At 51.9% G+C, this 18,201-nt stretch overlaps 2 protein-coding genes across 2 annotated transcripts in view; both read left to right on the forward strand.

Moving 5' to 3' along the window:
• GNB5 (G protein subunit beta 5) overlaps nt 1-9,284 on the forward strand; it is a 39,115-nt gene extending 29,831 nt beyond the window's left edge. The window contains exons 6-11 of the mRNA XM_004578370.3: nt 319-462; nt 2,525-2,616; nt 4,391-4,439; nt 6,732-6,828; nt 7,648-7,814; nt 8,807-9,284. Of these exons, the coding sequence (XP_004578427.1) occupies nt 319-462; nt 2,525-2,616; nt 4,391-4,439; nt 6,732-6,828; nt 7,648-7,814; nt 8,807-8,818 (561 nt within the window). The 3' untranslated portion in view covers nt 8,819-9,284. The remainder of the gene's footprint in view (nt 1-318; nt 463-2,524; nt 2,617-4,390; nt 4,440-6,731; nt 6,829-7,647; nt 7,815-8,806) is intronic.
• A 5,371-nt stretch (nt 9,285-14,655) lies between these two features.
• On the forward strand, nt 14,656-17,584 carry BCL2L10 (BCL2 like 10). The gene is made up of 2 exons (XM_058665342.1): nt 14,656-15,253; nt 17,118-17,584. The coding sequence occupies exons 1-2, from the start codon at nt 14,822-14,824 to the stop codon at nt 17,253-17,255; spliced, it is 570 nt and encodes a 189-aa protein (XP_058521325.1). The 5' UTR covers nt 14,656-14,821; the 3' UTR covers nt 17,256-17,584.
• Nucleotides 17,585-18,201: the final 617 nt, after the last annotated feature.

An 18,201-nucleotide genomic window follows, 5' to 3' on the forward strand; every position in this document is an offset into this window, starting at 1 on the left:
TGGCTCGGGGAACTAGTGGCAGGTTCCATCCAACCCAAGGTCATGGAGCACTTCTATGTGTCAGGCAGATGTGGGGCCCTGCAGGGGCCACAGTGAGGATACTGGGGTTCCAGCTCCCAAGGGGGACTAACACGCCAACATATGACTCAAGAACAGTGCCCATGTCAAAAGGCCACTTTTGCCTTCTTGGTGGAAGAGAAATATGTGCTTGAACCCAGAGTGAACGACCTGCGCATGTGTGTGTGTGTCTACACAGAGAGCTTGTTCTTCCCAGTGGAAAAGTTCATCTCTGACTGGCTCACCCTCACCTCCTGGCAGATACTGACGGCGAGTGGCGATGGGACGTGCGCCCTGTGGGATGTGGAGAGCGGGCAGCTGCTGCAGAGCTTCCACGGCCATGGGGCCGACGTGTTGTGCCTGGACCTGGCCCCCTCCGAGACAGGGAACACCTTCGTGTCTGGAGTAAGGACCCGAGGGCAGTCTGGAGGCAGTCTTGGCCCACTGGGGGAAGGGGGGCTTTAGGTGGCAGCTACCATCCTGCCTTGTGTAGAGTGGGGCTGCAGGAGGGGTCCTCTCAGCCTTCCCCCCCACACCCTCAGCGCCCACTGCCATTAGATGCTGGCTGCAGGTCCTGGCAAGGGCCTCCTCTGTTCTGCTCTTGTCACTCAGCTGCCCACAAAGGCCCTGGAACAGTCTCCTGTGTGAAAGCTGCCCTGCACGGTGCACATCTGCCACATTAGAAAGTGTCATTTGCAACTAGGTAGCAGCGACTTTGCCCCTGACAGTCTGCAGAGCCCCTGAGTCCCAGGATCACTGTGAAGGGCCAAGAGCTGCGATGTGATCAGGACTTCGGGGCCCGTGAAACATCCCCCGCAAAACACACGCACCACCCTCCCCTGGCTGGCCACTTCCTCCCTCACACCCCGGGCGACTGGGAACTGTGTGTGGATACTGAAGGAAACATAGACTTTAATGATAAGCTTCCAGTGTTTTTTGAAATCCAGACATAGTATCATCAAAGCACAGTTTGCACGAGCTTTTGAAAGCCCCCCTCTTTCTAGAAGGCTGGGTCAGCGGATGTAGCTGTGAAAACAAAGGGGTGTCCCAAACTAGGAAACAGAGCATCTGGGGCCCGACTTTGCCATCAGCCACCCCACCCTGTGCACAGTGGCCCATAGTACCTGCTGTGCCCCTGCCAGGAAACCATGAGCAATGGACACGGAGTTTGTGTGGGCATTGAGCAGGAGGGGCACAGCTCTCTGTGGATGGCCTTGGGACAGGAATAGGGAGCCGGGCATCTGCAGGGCCCTTTGTTCCCTGGGGGAAGACCTCCAGCCCTCCTTCCGCACAGTCAGGGACAGGGCAGTGACCTGGGGGCGGGGCCTGCAGTCAGGGGGCACCCAGGCCTCTGTGCTGGGAGTCACACTGGGTGCATGTGGCCTCCCTCCCCTTGGCAGGGCCCCCAGCTGCTTCCTTGACCATCTGTATACATTTCCTCCCTGTGCCTTTGTGGAGCTGTATTTCTCCTCTAGTACGCTATTTTAAATTATCAGTAACATTGTGGGTTATATTATCTCTTATGGAGCACCAACCTCTGTACTCATGTGTGTCTATAAATATCTGAAAGCGCTCCTAATTTCTCTGGCCCCATTCTTGGAAAGGCTGTCCAGGAGCTGAGCCCTTACTAGGGCAAGTCTTTCCGGACTGTCGGCCATGGTCCGTCATCTCCAGCCATGGCTCAGAGGTGAATCAGCAACTCGGACACCAGTTTTAAGTCCCATCCTTCTTCCAGGTGACTGTTGAGATCCCACCATTTACTGCATAAGCTTGATAATAGGATTGCTTGGCCAGAATTCATCAAAACACTTTGGGGACTTTGGTAGTGTTAGATGAAAACGTTTGTCATTATCTGGGTTAACAACCTGAGGATGGCATATATTTTTACAGGTGTCAAGGTGGAGGCCAAGGGAGGTGACCTGCCTGCACTTCCCAGCTGATGAGCAGTGGCAAAGCTGTGGCGAGGGCCTTAGTTTGTTGACATTGGCACTACCCTACAACTGAGGGTACAGGTGGCCCAAGGGCGTGTGGCTCTGTGCTTCACATGGAGCTGGGGCTTCTGATTGCACAGTGTTGGCACTGCCAACCCACTCAATGGATGTCATGAGTTCAGCTAGGTCCCACCTATACATGCTGTCTGCTGCTGACCTTGGGAGGCCAATGAAAGGGAAGAAGGAGGGAAGAGAGTAAAGGAAATTCCCAGGAGGAAGCCAGCTGGAGGGGCAGGGCAGGATTTGCCTCTGCTCAGAAATGTGGAACAGAAGGAAGAATAACTGTTGGGGGAAGCCGGATCCCTCCCCTGCTCCCTCCCACCTATGGCCTTGTTCTGGCTTCCTAGGGGCCCCAGGTAACATTAGTCTCAGAAGAGTGGGCTGCCAGCCACTAACTGATAGAAACAGGTGGTCTCATGCATGCCTGGGACTCATTCCTGCAGTGACCCTAACTCTGGGTAACTTTACAATTGTAGGGATGTGACAAGAAAGCCATGGTGTGGGACATGCGCTCGGGCCAATGTGTGCAGGCCTTCGAAACCCATGAGTCTGACATCAACAGTGTCCGGTCAGTGAGTATGATGTCTGACAGGCTCTGTCCTGTCAGCGTTACCTGTCCTTATCCTTAGACCGGGAATCACCTCCTGGATGGAGAAAGGCCTGCCTGGGGAGAAAGGCTGGCTTGTGGTGCAACTGAACTGCACTCCAGATCTCATGTAGAGTTTTGGCTTCACTGTACGGGGAGCAGCTGATAGCCGCTTAAAGCAAGTCAGTGGTTCTCAGCCATCCATTCAACAGGTGTTTAATGAGAGTATATTTCCTGGACCTTATTCTGACTGTTGATGAACAAGAAAGGCAAGGTCTCTAAGTCCCCAGAGGAACTGAGCTAGACAGAGCCCAAATACTGTAACAGATACATACTCTGAGATCCTGAGAAGCGCTCTGAAAAAAATAAGCAGGGATGTTTCCCAGAGAGAGGTCAAGGAAGACCTGTGTGGGAAGGCAGCCTTCCAGCTGAGGCCATGGTGATGAGAGAGCCAGGCCTGCAGAGTTGGGGGCAGAGCACAGAGGTGAGGTGTTGCGGGGGGCTACCAAAAGCCTGGGAAGTTTTGAGTTGAGGGGAGATCTGTGGCCAACCTGATCATGTTTGTCTTTAAACGATCCCTTGGGGCTGTGTGGTGGATGGATTGCAGAGGGGGCGAGCATGGGAGTGTGATGGCCAGAACTGAGGGAGCCATGACCGACACAGATAGACATCAAGAATCAGGAAGGTCTTGAAATCTTACCCACTTGTGAGTTATCACTTTATGGGCTGCCATGGCTCATGGATGCTTGAGACTGCCAGGTTAGAGATGAAGGACTGATGGGTAAGGCAAGAACCAGAGCTTCCTGCTGGTGCTGGGTGCTAGAGCCCCACTTCTGCAAAGTGACAGGGCAGTTGATGCCTGCAGACTCCAGGAGACACAAATCACAAGAACTCTAGGGTAGGGAACCCAAGTCTTTAATATGGGACAGAATCGGTGATGGGCAGAAATACAAGGAGGAACGGTGCTTGTGTATGGATTCAGGGACTCCGTTTTGGGCCTAGTTAGGTTTGTGATGTCCTTAAGACCTCCAGTACCTAGATTGTAGCAGGGTCTGGGTACTGGATCCCTAGCACTCAGTCATGTCCTGCCTTACTCCTCACAACAGGCACATGCTTTAGTGTCCTCACGTTTTTAGGAAGGGAACAGAGGCTGGGCCAGATGAAAAATCACTGGCCAGAAGTGTCCCCCCGTATTCAGAGGACAATGCAGACATCATAAGGTTGCGCTGGACATCTGGTTCCAGGGTCTGCTTTTGTAACCACCTGAACCCTGAACCATGTCTTGGGTGTTGGATCAGAGGAAGCTACAAATATAGGGGTCTGCTGTGTGTTCAGTGTCTCCTACAAACAAAAGAGTACTTCAAAAAGCTCCTGGAAAATGAAACTACCAGATGTATGTTTTGGTTCAAAAAAGTGCCGAAATTCATGCATGTGAAAAAAGCATGGATTTCAGCATTGTTTGCACGAAACTAAACTTGCGTTTTAATCTCAATTTTCATGAACTTTTTGACGTACCCTTGAACACGTACCATTCCAAGTACTCTTCATCAAGACCCCACCAGGCTGGTGTCACTGCCTCCTATTTCCAGGGAGCCCCTCCAGTTCTGCCTCAGATGTTGCTTGTGTCCATAGGCGTGGAAACCCTGCTTTGGAGGGCCCAGCAGGGGCAGCCTTACTGGATGGTCCTGACAGGTGTCCAGGAGTGAGAATGACCCCGCTAGCTGAAGTATCTTCTGACCATACTGTCTCTCTGCAGGTACTACCCAAGTGGAGATGCTTTTGCTTCCGGGTCAGATGATGCTACTGTAAGTTGCTTCTTAAAATGATTTGCATTTATTTGGAAGGTGGAAGGGGAGATGGAGCTTTCATCTGCTGCTTCATTTCCCCAGTGGCCACAACAGCTGGGGAGAGGCTGGCCCCTGCTGGAAGCTGGACCTGGGTCTTCCACATGTTGGCAGGGACCCAAGTACTTGAGCCATTTCCTCCTGCCTCTTAGTGTGTACATTAGCAGGAAGTCACACTTTGAAAAGAATGTGGGACTCAAACCCAGGCATCAGGGTTCAAAACGGAATGCAGGTGTCTTAATTGCTTCCTGCCAAACACCCACCCCTGCTGTAAGTTTCAAAGTTGTGGAGAGCTTTTCCTGGTCAGAGGTTTTCCTAACCAGAAGTTGAGAGATGTCAACTTAATTTTGTTTTTAAAGGATAACTTTTTTAACATAGATTTATTAATGCATATCAAATGAAGAAATTTTCAGGAAATATTTGCTTGAATCTCTACCCGAGACAACCCAAGTTGGATGAATTTCTCTCCTTATTTGTTTAAGCAATTTGCTTTATAACTTGCCTTTCTCACCAAAAGCAGATTGTGAACATTTTCCCACGCTGCTAAACACTCCTCTGCATTTTATTTTATTGATGATTGAGTAGTATTCCATGTGTGGGCATGCTGTAGTCTGCTGGACTAGTCTTCAGTTTGGGGATATTGAGGTTTGCACAAGGGTTTTTTTCCTTGCTGTTGAAAACATTGCTAAAGGTAAAGATTTTACACCTCTCTTTTTACTCAGAGTTCTCAAACAACTTGCTGAGCCAGAAATACACCTCATTTTATCAAATTATGTTAACTTTTCAAGAAAAAAAAACTTCTCTCATTTTGCCCTCAAACAAAAATCACATACCTTAGTATCAATGAGCTTTAATCTGACTTGCTACAATAGAAGCAGCTACAAAGGAATAGATTGAGAACTTAGTTAATAAGGAAATTTTTGGTATTTTGTGTGTTGAAAAGCATTAAACAAAAGGACAGACATTTTTGGAACTATCCTTGCCACATGTATGAAAACCACGTAGAAACCGTTTAGACAGTAATGCGGTTGCGTAGTCACAAGAGGAGGACACCAGTTTTTAAGGGGATGAAGTGCAGACTCTTTGCAGAGCAGTAAATTCACTATAGTAAATGAACACCCGAAAATATTTTTAGAGTCGCCTATAATCAAAGAAATGCAGCTGTGATCCGCTGCCCCTTTGTGTCTGGAATTAACAAAAGCTGCCCCTGGGTGGACATGAGGACAGTGAGATAAAGGGACTGTCAGGATGTGCCTGAAGGGAGGCAGGAGCTTTCAGCATCCCCACCTGGGATGTGGGCGTGCTGCTTCTTAGAAACAATTCTGTTCTAAGGAGTCTACTCCTTAGAAGAGTAGGCCTGTGTATACATAACGTTACATAAGAATAGTCAAAAAAAAGGAGCAGTCATCATAATGTTATTTGTAGGAGAGAAAAATTAGGTATAACCAAAACACCCAACAGGATACAAAATGATTGTGATATAGCCACAGAAGGAATATACAGCGGTCATAAATAGCACTTCTACTGAAGATTAATAACATGGGGAGATGCTGCTAACACAATATGAACAGGTGCAAAGAAACATCCTTTCATTTAAATAGACAAACAAGACCAGTGTTAAGCCGCTGCCTGCAAGACCACATCTCACATGGGTGCTGGTTTGAGTCCAAGCTGCTGTGCGTCCGATCCAGCTCCCTGCTGATGCACCTGAGGAGGAAGTTGGCCCGAGTGCTTGGGCCTCTGCCCCCCCCATGTGGGAGACCCTTGGGAAGCTCCCGGCTCCTGGCTTCAGCCTGGAGCAGTCCTAATTATTGCAGCTGTTTGAGGAGTGAACCAATAGGTGGGCGAGACCTGTGTCTCCCTCCTTTCCTCGCTCTCCCTCTCCGTAACCCTGCCTCTCAAATACATAAAATCTTTAAAAGAGAGATAGACAAAAGCATAGTGAGATACAAGGAAACGGCCTAAAGGTTAGCACATCTAGGGTGCAGCATGGCTCATTTCCTTATAGATTTTTGGGTAGTTGCTCAATTTTGTGTGATGAACCTGGGCCCTTTCCTGGAAAAGGGAAAAAAAAGTGGGGTTTCAGTTTTGTTTTAGTTGAACTGTGTGCTGATCGGTAAAGATGAGTCAGGACCGAGGGGTGAGAAATGAGAGAGAAACCTGGAGAAGGTGCGTGCCTTCCCTTATTCCTCGGGCGGCAGCAGCCCCACGGAGCTGGTGTAAGCGCTGCCCTGCGTGTCTGTGTGTCCCCAGTGTCGTCTGTATGACCTCCGGGCTGACAGGGAGGTGGCCATCTACTCCAAAGAGAGCATCATATTTGGCGCCTCCAGTGTGGACTTCTCTCTCAGCGGTAAGTTTTGCTTGCAGCAACTTGCCCAGGAACAGGAGCTAGGCCCTAAAGGAGCACCTCCCACCGCCAGCGCCCACTCTGCAGCCCGCATCAAGCTTTCAGCAGCAGCTTCCTGCGGGCCTGCGGGCTGAGCTGGACTGGCTGGACTCCTTCACCCCACCTGGCTGTGTCCCTGCCTGACGCGGTCCCTCTTGGCCATGATGAGTCATTCACACCTGCGCTGTGTTCTCCCCTCACTCACAAGGGGACAGTTCTCAAAGGGTGGGGTGTGTGAATTGGGCCCCTTGGTGCTCCCCACCCTGCCCCCTGCAGAGGTGCAAAGCTGGACCTGTCCCTCTCCGGGATAGTGCCTGCTTCTGCATCTGTACCTTTGCACGAGGTGGGGGAAGGGGGACACCCACGCACTCTGCCTTCTCTGCATGGGCACTCATGAGCTGACTCAGGTGGCACTTTGATTCTCTGGCTTGAGTTTGGCTGGGCACGGATTGCAACAGGACTACCAATGATTCATGCCTGCACTGCTGCCTCGAAGCCCCACATACTCTACACGCACCGGGCCCCCATCTGATGCTCTTAGCATGCAGCACTCCAGGGATCCACCTAGTTCTCAGCCTCCCAAGGCAGCAGCCACTGGGCTTCTTTCCTTGAATGCCCAGGGCCAAGCCCAGTGCCAAGCCCAGTGCCTAGCACAGGGAGTCCACTGCCTGTGGAATAAAGGAATTGCCTGAGTGAGTGAGCGAATAGACGAACAAATGACAATCATGAAAGGAAGAGAGAGAAGGAAGGGGTTTAATAACTATCATCTGGTCCCTTGGCCAGGCCGCCTGCTGTTTGCCGGGTACAACGACTACACCATCAACGTCTGGGATGTTCTGAAGGGCTCCCGGGTCTCCATCCTGTTCGGACACGAGAACCGCGTCAGTACCCTGCGGGTGTCCCCCGACGGCACCGCGTTCTGCTCGGGATCCTGGGACCACACCCTGCGCGTAAGAGAGATGGCTTTGTGTTGTGCTCTGGTGCGGGGCAAGAGAGAGAGAGGGCTCTGAGGAAGCAAGGCTGGGCTGGTGCGCCAGACCCAGATGTCAGCTTAGCTCCGCTCTCGGCACAGGAAGAGTGGGCTGCCTGGGGGCACCAAGGAGACAGTTGGCACTGCACTCTCACTCCCTGTGGAGGGCATGGTTAGACCAGGTGACCAGGACATTGCTGTCAACCCTGGACTTCTGAGCCTTGGGGTTCAAGCCTTTGGCACAGCAAGGCTGCCAGACTCTGCCATCTGTATTGAGGTCCACAGACATGCCAGAAGGTCGCAAAGCCCTTGAGAGGACTTGTCAACTATGTGTGTGTGTGTGTGTAAATATTCAGGAAAACCATGACCTTGAGTTCCACACTGCCCTTGGGGTGCAAGATCACCAGCTTCCAGAGGCCCCGTGCTGTCTCAGCAGGCATGCGTGAAGGGCCAGGCCCGGGTGAGGAGGTGTTCAGGATGGGGCACATCTGCTTCACCCTGCGGGAGGGGAAGGGAGTGGCAAAGGCTTCATGCTCGCCAAGTTGTCCTGATGTCTGGGAGAGTGACATTTTCTGAAGGGCCATGAGTTGAGTGGCCCAGGTTTAGTAGGACAAAGAAAAGGGTTTTTGCAAATTAACGTGCAAGTTACCTGTGTGTTTACCTTCCCAGGCAAGAGTATGCTGAATTAGTTCCGCAGGCACAGCGAACACTTAGGGTTCAGATGATCCCATCAGACTCCCCTAGCAAGGAGGCCGCAGATGGGCGCACCCAGGTGCCTTAAGGGCAAGAGGAGTCAGGCTCCCTGGGCACCTCCGAGGCACCAGGGGCCAAGTGTTTTAAGGCCTGTGAGCTTCTTGTTTTGGACGGATGTGTGTGCACATGCACACCTGTGTGAACAGACTGGTTTCATCTCTTTAAACTCCCGTTTCACAAGTTTCTAACGTGTGTATGTGTGTGTGTGTGTTTTCACAGGTCTGGGCTTAGTCCCCGTCCCATGACGCAGTCCTACGCAACTGAGGATAGACCGTGAGCTCTTCCCTGATAAATCCCGAATCCGCCTCCCTGCCAGCAGGGCTGAGGGCTTGTTGCCACGTAGCTTAAGGGAGCAAAGTTCAGTAGGCGTCCCCAGTGTTATCTTCCCACTTCCAGCCCTAGAGCACACCACGAGAACCTGCCAGTGCAGTGTGTTTTGATTGCTGAACACTTTCTGATGCTTGCCTCTTTTTAAGGTCAGCCTAAATTGTCCTGGCGTCAGCTCAGGATCTTAAGTGGTGGAGTGCACCCTGGAGCCCCAGTCTTTTGCAGAGCACTTTCACAACCTGGCTGTTCTCATGTCTTCACCTTCCTCCAGAAGTGCTGAGTTGGAGAACTGCATAAGACAGGCTGTGTGAATTCATCTACAACGGGAGAAAATGTCAAACCAGATGTTATTAGGCAGAAGCTAACTTTTTTTTTAAAAAAAAGTGTTTTTTGTTGTGAAATGTCTTTCTGGGCCTCACGTTGTCTTTTTTGAGATGAGACATTTTCAGCCCCGTGAATTTATAAATGAAGCAGAAGTGTGGGAAAAATGGACACGGGTGTCTGACCCATGACACGTGTGCTACTATGACTCATCACTCTGTCGCTGTGCCTCTCGGAGGGCACGGTGGTGACACAAACAAGGACTTTCTGAGTGGGAACACGAAAAATACATGTATTGGGCACATCTCGGTCCACATGAATCTGAGCCTGTAAGTTACATTTGTATGTATAGCACTGCCTTTGGAATTTTATGCATAGGTTGATGGATAAGTATTGAGTGATAATAATAATGCTTGTTCTTCTCACTGAGTCAAACACAATAGAAGGTGACTATCTCTTTATTTTATATTCAAGTTTTTTCTGGCTGAGACCAAGTGTTCTTGTTACTGGCTTCCTTCTCCTTTGTTTCCTGATTTGTCTTATGTTACAGGAACTCATTTGAACGGCTTAGCATGTATTGCCTAAGGAACTAAAAAGTCATTTCAGACAGCAGATATTATCCCCAGATGCAGCTAGCTGGATGGCTGGGTCCTTGCCTCTGTGTGTGTGTGTATCCGAGCACCTGTCCCTCACCCCTGAATGCTGTGGCCTCAGCCCTGCCCTCCCCCTGGTGGCAGTTCTGGCCTTGCATAGCACAGCCTGGGACAGGCTGGACCTGCTGCTCTAATGGTAAATGTCAGGAACCATGCCTGGCCACACTCAGATCTGCTCGCTGCAGTATCCTGAAGGGTCAGGGCATGAACACTCAGGCAGGCCAATGCTGCCATGTAGTTCTGTTCAGTCGTTTGCAAGACAGATGCATCCTGAAGACTTCACCACACCTCAGGCCTGGGGAAGAACGATGGGAAAGACACCTGCCCACCTCCAAGGAGCCCAGAGTCAGGGAGGGAGCATGGCCCAGAGGAGCCATCAGCAAACCCTGCCCCACTCCTACTGAACTGCATCCTGGCAGTGGCTCAGGAAGCGGGCACAGTGTCTGGCTCCTGCCCCTGCCCTGATCCTGTTGGCCTTCTCAGCAGTGCATTCCTGTCCCCCTCCCCCAGACCCTTTGTGTCTGGGCCCTGCCTGGACTCAGGGCAGGCCGAGTCAGGGTGCTATGTGTGGAGACAGAGAGCAGCTGCAGGATGTGTGCACCATGTGGGCCCTGAGGTCCCCCAGTCCACACACAAACAACTCGCAGGGCCCCTGACTGCATCCTCTCACGACAGGAGGCGCTCAGCACCCACACGCAGGTGAGGTTCCAGGATTGGGGCTATCGTACACGTGGGGTTTCTAGGGAGGACACCCCCCATCTGCTTGTTATAAGCTGTGTTTTGTATATTGAAAATAATGCTGACTCTAGTTTTTAAATTAGTTTTTGTTTCTAGAGGGATTGAAAGTGAACGGTGGCAGAGAGCCCCTTCCCCAGCCAGGGAAGAGAAGGTTTAGGCAGAGGAAGGGTGGAGTGAAGGCTAGACGTGAAGCCATCTGGAGTGAAAGCCAAGCATTAGTGGCCTGGAAGGGCCCCAGCAGCCTCAGGGAGGAGCCAGCAGCAGGCTGTCTTCATCACTTCCCTCCTCTGCCCTTCATCCCCGCGCCCCTCCCAGCCTCCCTATAGGAGTACTGGGCTCTCAGGGCCTTGGTGTCCCTGGCTAAGAGGGGCCAGCGTGGTAAGCAGAAGTGGGCACTGGGTTCAGCCTTGTCACTAGCACTTCCACAACACGCTTGGTAAATGTGATGGCCCTCAGCCTCAGTTTCCTCATGTGTGAAATGGGACAGCACTGAGGTATATTGAAGTACATCCTAAACACAGGTCAGTCTCCTGCTTGCCTTGCCGGCCATGCCCCAGTCCCTGTCCTGTTCCCTCCCCTCTCCTGGCCCTTGTAGCCCTCTCCCCTCCACTTCCCTTTGCTAACCCTGCCGTTTCTTCTCTTCTCCTGTCCTCTCCTCCAATCCCTCCTCCCTATTTCCCCTCCTACCTGTCCCCCTCTGCTCTCTCCCATCCCCTCTCACGAGTCCCCACTACTCTATCCAATTAGTAATTAACAATTTACGTAAGCCGGTGGCTCTTCAACTTTTCAACTTTTCGGTCTTGGGATCCCTCTGCACTCTTGAAAAATGAAGATCCAAAATAACTTTTTTAAAATTTATTTTTATTAGAAAGGTAGATTTGCAGAAAGAAAGACCTGTCCATTGATTCACTCCCCAAATGGCTGCAATGGCTGGAGCTGAGCTGATCTGAAGCCAGGAGCCAGGAACCCCCTCCAGGCCTCCCGCATGAGTGCAGGGTCACGGGTTCCAAGGCTTTGAACCATTCTCGACTGCTCTCCCAGGCCACAAGCAAGGAGCTGGATGGGAAACAGGGCCACAGGGATTAGAACTGGTGCCCACATTTGATCCCAGCACTTGCAAGGGGAGAATTAGCCTTCCAACCATCATGCAGGACCCCCAAATAGCCTTTGTTTGGGTGATTTCCATCCATGTGTACCACCCAAGAAATGAGGGGGTGGTGGGAAAGCCACCCAGACAGGCAGGGCAGAGTTGTGGAATTATCAGGAAAATGCTTTTGTAAGGTCCCCTTCCCCGTGCCAGGGAGGGCTGGCGGGGAGGGGATGTACATCAGCCCCTCGGTGAAGGAGCTGGTTCCTGTGTGCTGACAGCTCCTTTGAAGCACCGGGCCCTCCTAGTGAGACCTTCCTGGGCTGTCAAGAAGAAGCAAGGAAGGGGGAGGTAAGGATAACTGGATAAGAACTGGAACTGGCCTCCAAGCAGCTGGGACTGCCAGGGACACCGGGGAAGGGCTAGAGACCAACAAAAGCCTCCGACCTGCTAACAGCTCCTGGCCCCCTGGGTTAGCTCAGCTAATGGGCTAGAAAATGAAGGGGTGCCACACTGCCCTTCTTCCCCAGGGAACGTTCAGTGAATAAGGATTTACAGATCATTCCCTAGGCTAATCTACCAGTTAAACAGCCTTTCTGCGCCCGCTCCTCCATTCTGGGAGATGGACTGGGTGCACTGGGTCCGGGCTTGTCTGCATGGGTCCTTTGTGAGGGTGATGCTCAGTCACCTCCTTCCCATCCATCGTGGGGGAGAACTGGACCACTCTTCAGACTCCTCCCTTTGCATGCCTCAGCTCATGGGAGCCTGGTCATTTCATTATTATTATTATTATTATTATTATTATTATTATTATTATTATTATTTAGATTGGAAAACCTCGATTAGGGAGTTGAAGAACAGCTTCCAAGGTGAAGAGCCGGGATTCTCTTGTTACATGTCTCTATTTAAAAGGCAGAGTTAGGAAGAGAGAGATCTTCTATCTCTGCTGGTTCACTCCCCAAACGGCCACAACTAGGATGCTGGAGCGAGCCAGAGCCTGCCTCTCCAGAGGGGCCTGGGCATGCCCAGAGGCAGGCTGAACTTGGCTTCCAAAGTTTCCATTGTCCCTGCTCTGAGTGCCGGCCCGAGCCTCCTTATAGCAGTGCTGTTGGACACTTAGAGGACCATCAGATCTGTGGGGTCCTCAGTTCTGAAGGGTAGAGCAGCTTGAGGGCAGCCTGAATGGGCTTCCAAGGCTTCCCTTGTGCCAACCCCCAATCCACCAGCCCACTGTGGGTCGAAGCAACTCCCTCCAGCGTGGCTTGTGTCAGAATCCAAGTGGCTTCCTGCCATAGACTGAATGCTTGCCTCCAAAATGCATTCTGGTGGAATCCCAACAGTCAAATGACAGTAGGAGATGGGCCCTTCCAGGGGTGATGCAGCCATGAGGGTGGAGACCTCATCAATGGGATTTGTGCCCTTCTGTAGAGACCCACCCAACTCCCAGCAAGGTCACACACTGTACCAATTCTGTATCCATCTCAGGCCACTCAAGAGAAAGAAGCCATGGAGTGACAAGTAAAGTCCCCCCTGCAATGCCAGCATCCCATATGGGTGCTGGTATGAATCCCAGCTGCTCCACTTCCAATCCAGTTCCCTGCTAATGACCTTCGGAAAGCAGCAGCAGATGGCCCAATTGCTTGGGCAACCACATTTACATGGGAGACACACAAGCAGTTCCTGTTTCCTGGCTTAGGTCTGGTCCAGCCCTGGCCATTACAGCCAAATGGGGGGTGGGGGTGAGCCAGTGCATGGAAGATTTTTCTCTCTGCCTCTGCCTCTTTCTGTAACTCTTTCAAATAATAAATACATAAATTTCAGAAAAGTACTTAACTATAATGAGATTATTGTAATAAGGGATTGGCCAGTAAAGGGTAAAGAGAACACTGAACAAGATAGGGATGACACGCTAGGATGAACTGCCCCGTCTCTTCTATGCTGAGAATGAAGCTGCCTGGGGCAGCTCATCCCCTTGTCTCCACCCCTTCACTCAGCCTTGGGTCCCTGAGAACACAGGTGCTGTTGTCCATCCCATCTCCATGCTAACAGGGGAGGCCGAGCACCCCAGGGACTCGGTGACATGTGAATGCATGAAGGAGCCCCCAGAGAACTCGCCTGTCTCCTGCCACCTGAGCAAGGTAATAGCAAACCATCTTCAACATGCCTGGCTGTTCCTGTTGCCATCTGGAGATCCTGGAGCACAGTGCCCTGGGCCTCGGGGCAGGGCTGGGGAAAGCCCTTGTCAACTTCTCCAGGGGCAGGTGTAGGGTACAGAGGCTAAGATGCAGCTGGAAACATCCACGGCCCGCCTTGGAGTGCCTGGATTCCAGTTCTTGCTACACTTCCCAACCGGCTTCCTGCTGATGCATGCCGGGAGAGAGAACAGCTAACGGCGTATGTACTCGGGTCCCTACCATGTGTGATACATGGATCAAACTTCTGGCTGCTGGCTTTTGCCTGGAAGTGAACCAGCAGATGGGAGATTTCTCTGCCTTTTAAATAAAAGTTTAAAAATTATTTTGCAGCCAGCACTGGCATACTGAGTAAAGCTACCGCCGACAGCATCAGTATTCCTTATGGGTGCTGGTTCAAGTCCTGGCTGCTTCACTTCTTATCCAACTCCCTGCTAACTGTGCCTGGGATAGCAGTGGAGGATGGCGCAGCTGCCTGGGCCCCTACATCCATGTGGGAGACCACGAAGAAGCTCCTGGCTTCAAACCTGCCCAGCTTCCCTTGTTGCCGCCATTTGGGGAGTGAACCAGTATGGAAGATTCATATTTTCTTTCTCCAACTCTGCCTTTCAAATTAATATATTTATACGTGTATAATTTTTAATATATATATTTTACAAGAGTCAAACCCAGCTCAACTTGACCATCCCTCAGATTCTTAGCTCCCAGGCCCACAGCAGAATAAGCCCAGCGAGTCTCACAGCACACCTGATTGCTATAGGATACACGTGAAAACGCGGCCAAGGCAGGGCCTCACGCTCGCGACAGTATTAGGTTCAGCTGGGACTCCCATTAAAGCCTCCACTCCCGACCCTGAAAAACGAGGGCTGGGCAGCTAGCTAGGGGTTGGAGGTGGGGGTTCCAGCCGCGGCCGGCCATGGCGGACGATTTGAAGGAGCGCACCACACGCCTGCTCACCGACTACTTGGAGTGCTGCGCCCGCGAGCCCGGCACTCCCGAGCCGCAGCCCTCCACGCCCGAGGCGGCCGTGCTGCGCTCCGCGGCCGCCCAGCTGCAGCGCATCCACCGCCCCTTCTTCTCCGCCTACCGCGGCTACCCGGGCAACCGCGTGGAGCTAATGATGCGCGTGGTGGAGGCCGTGCTCCCCGACGGCCACGACCTCAGCTGGGGCCGCGTGGTGACGCTCGTGACCTTTGCCGGGACGCTGCTGGAGAGAGGGCCGCACTTGACCACCACCCGGTGGCAGAGAAGGAACGAAATTGCCCGGGACTGCCAGCGCCTCGTGACCTTGCTGTGCACTCGGCTCACAGGGCAGTACCGTGCCTGGCTGCAGGCTCAAGGAGGCTGGGTGAGCACAGTGCGTCCATCGGGGCCCAACGCGGGGGATCCGGGAGGCGCCCTCGAGGCCAGCCCTGGGTGGAACTGGGCATTGCCACCACCTGGTCCCTCCTCGGCTTCCTCAGCCAGATCCCTTGAAAGCAGAAAGGCGGAAGGGGTGGGGTACTGAAATATTCTGTAGGAAGGCCTGCGTGCCTCTCTCTGCAGCCAGTTAGGCAGCTGTCAGCATTGTTGGTTAGTTCTCTTAGGCACCGGTAGGAACCACACGTGCTGCACGAAGGGCTGCCGGCGACTCCATTCTTGTCCTTGCCCTGGGCTGACCCGCCCTCAGGGACTTTGGTTAGGTCTAGAGTTGCTCCCCTGAGAGATTCCAACTAGTAAAGTCAACCACAGCCTAGTACAAACCGCGTGGATTTTTTGTTGTTCTCTTCTGTGTATTAAATGCTCCTGGAGAGGGCCTTGGTGGGTTGATGGCGCAGGTCCAAAAGCCTGGGAATAGAAACGCAGCTCCCTGTTGGGCCCCCACACCTCTCAGGCCATACCGGTGCAGAAGTGTGCGCGATCACCATTAGGAGGCGCTGAGTTGAGCTGCTTTAACTTGAATAGAACGACTGCCCCTTGTCCCCAGTGGGGCTGTCTCCAAGTTCCTGCTTTCAACCATGGTCTGACCAAGAAAGCCCTTTGCTTAGACAGTGATAGAGGAAACTTACCCTTGAGGGGGTGGCTGCACCCAGCCTCTCAGGGCCCAGGCTAGACCCCATATATCTGCCTTGTTGAAGTTGAATGCATGACTGAAGTGATCTGTGGTGCAAGGTGGACGTAGCCAAGCTGTTACAAGCAATGATTTCAAAGGGTCCAACATGTCACCTCTGAAGGCAGTTCCCGCTGAGAACTCTCGAGGGGATGAGCTGGGGGAATGGGCAGCAGCAAGGGTTGGAAGGGGGGTCTGTGTTGTTTGTGGGGCTGTGCTGGTCACCTGGGCCGGGAAACTCCCTTGAGGTGGGCCCCAAAGAGGCCCACCTAAGTCACAGGTCATGACAAGGTCCCGCCCCCCTCAGGAACACTGGGGCAGGTGGGCGTGGTTCATTCTCACTTTGGGGGATGATCAACACTGTGTAAGGAGTGATTTCTTCAAGGACACGGGAGTTCTCTGATCAGTACAGATTTCCCCCATGGCCTCTTGCTGCCTGAGTTCCTTCCTAATCGAAGTGGCTGGCATCCATGGCTCTGGTGATAACCCTGTGATCTGTCTGCTTCCCAGTGGCATCTTTTTGCTCAGACTAGAGCATGCTCCAGGAATCCACCCTCTTGCCTAGGGGTCCGTGTGAGTGTTCCTATTCTGACAAACGGTTGCTTCTCTCCACGGGGTTAGACTATGTATAGAAATCCTGACTCGTCAAAGGTTCCTAGCTACAGGTTGCTCATTGATCAGAATATATTTATGTTCTAAACTTTTTCTTTTCACCTTCCTTGAAAGGGAGACAGATCTTCTGCTGGGTCACACTCCACCCCCTCCCCCCAAGTCTCCACCTTGGCCAGGCCTGAGCTAGGAGCCCAGCATTCCACTGAGGTCTCCCACGTGGACAATAGGGATCCAGGTACTCGAGCCATCGCCTGCTGTCTGCCAAGGTGTGCGTTGGTAGGAAGTTGGAATTGGAAGCAGGGGAGCTGGGACTCCAACCGGGCACTCTGCTACGGAGTACACATGGTCCAAGTGGTGACATACATTGTACCCAATGCCCGCCCCCTCTTTACTTGTTTATTCATGAGCTTTTTTTTTTTTTTTAATTGCTCCTGGACTCTCCTTGGCGCCTTAGTTGTGGTTTGGGGCCTCGGGAAGCCGTCTGATTCTTCTCTCCTCCTCCCCCTTGTAGGACGGCTTCTGTGCCTTCTTCAGGACCCCCTTACCACTGTCTTTCTGGAGAAGAGTGCTGGTCCATGCATGTCTGTCCTGCTTGCTGGCTACAGCCTTAATCTACCTCTGGACACGCGTTCTGCATCATGCGATGTAAGCATTTTAGCCCATTTCTACCTGTCAAACTGTGGCCAACCCAGTGGAGACTGAAGACATGAGAAGGAGGCAAGCATTTTGCCGAGACATAGCTGCCTCCTTGCATGTGAGTCTTGGGGCCGTGGTGTGGCCAGTGTCTTAACTCATGGCAAGAACACAGAGGCACTGGCGAAGAGTAGTCCCTTGAGCAAAGGAGATGGGGAGTCCAGAAGCTCTAGAACAAACTGCATTCCATCCTGTAGGAAATCAGGTGCCATCTGCTATATTTCAGTACCTCTTCCATCTCTCCATGATTTTATGTGCTGCTGCTGCTGATTCAGGGCAAACGGTTCAGAGTCAAGATGCTCCCCCTTGGCAGTCTGAGTTCCATTCACAAGAATTATAAGACCTTTCACATGGAATTCTTTAAAAATCTAATGCCTGGGACTTGCAAGTTTTATAGAGCTAATATATTATTTTTATGACTCAATTTTTAAATAAATTTATATATTTTTTAAAAGCAGTTGATTTTTACTTTGGCTTAGTACACCTTTGCTGTTCTTAGGGAACAGTCAATAGACAAGTTTCCTTTTTATTGTATCTTTAAATAAACAGCTGTGATGTGTCATTTTAAATACTTAGGAAGTGTGTTGATTAAGTTCATCTTCCAGCCCAGCATTATGGCTTGACTAAATCCTCACTTGTAAGCACCAGGATCCCATATGGGTGCTGGTTCATGTCCCAGCAGCTCCACTTCCCATCCAGCTCCCTGCTTGTGGCCTGGGAAAGCAGTCGAGGACGGCTCAAAGCCTTGAGACCCTGCGCCCACGTGGGAAACCCAGAAGAAGCTTCTGGCTCCTGGCTTCGGATTGACTCAGCTCCTGCCTTTGTGTCCACTTGGGGAGTGAACCAGCAAATGGAAAATTTTTCTCTCTGTCTCTCCTTCTTTCTGTAAATCTGTCTTTCCA

This window comes from Ochotona princeps, chromosome 6 (assembly GCF_030435755.1).
Source record: "Ochotona princeps isolate mOchPri1 chromosome 6, mOchPri1.hap1, whole genome shotgun sequence".
In the NCBI taxonomy this organism is placed as follows: Eukaryota; Metazoa; Chordata; class Mammalia; order Lagomorpha; family Ochotonidae; genus Ochotona; species Ochotona princeps.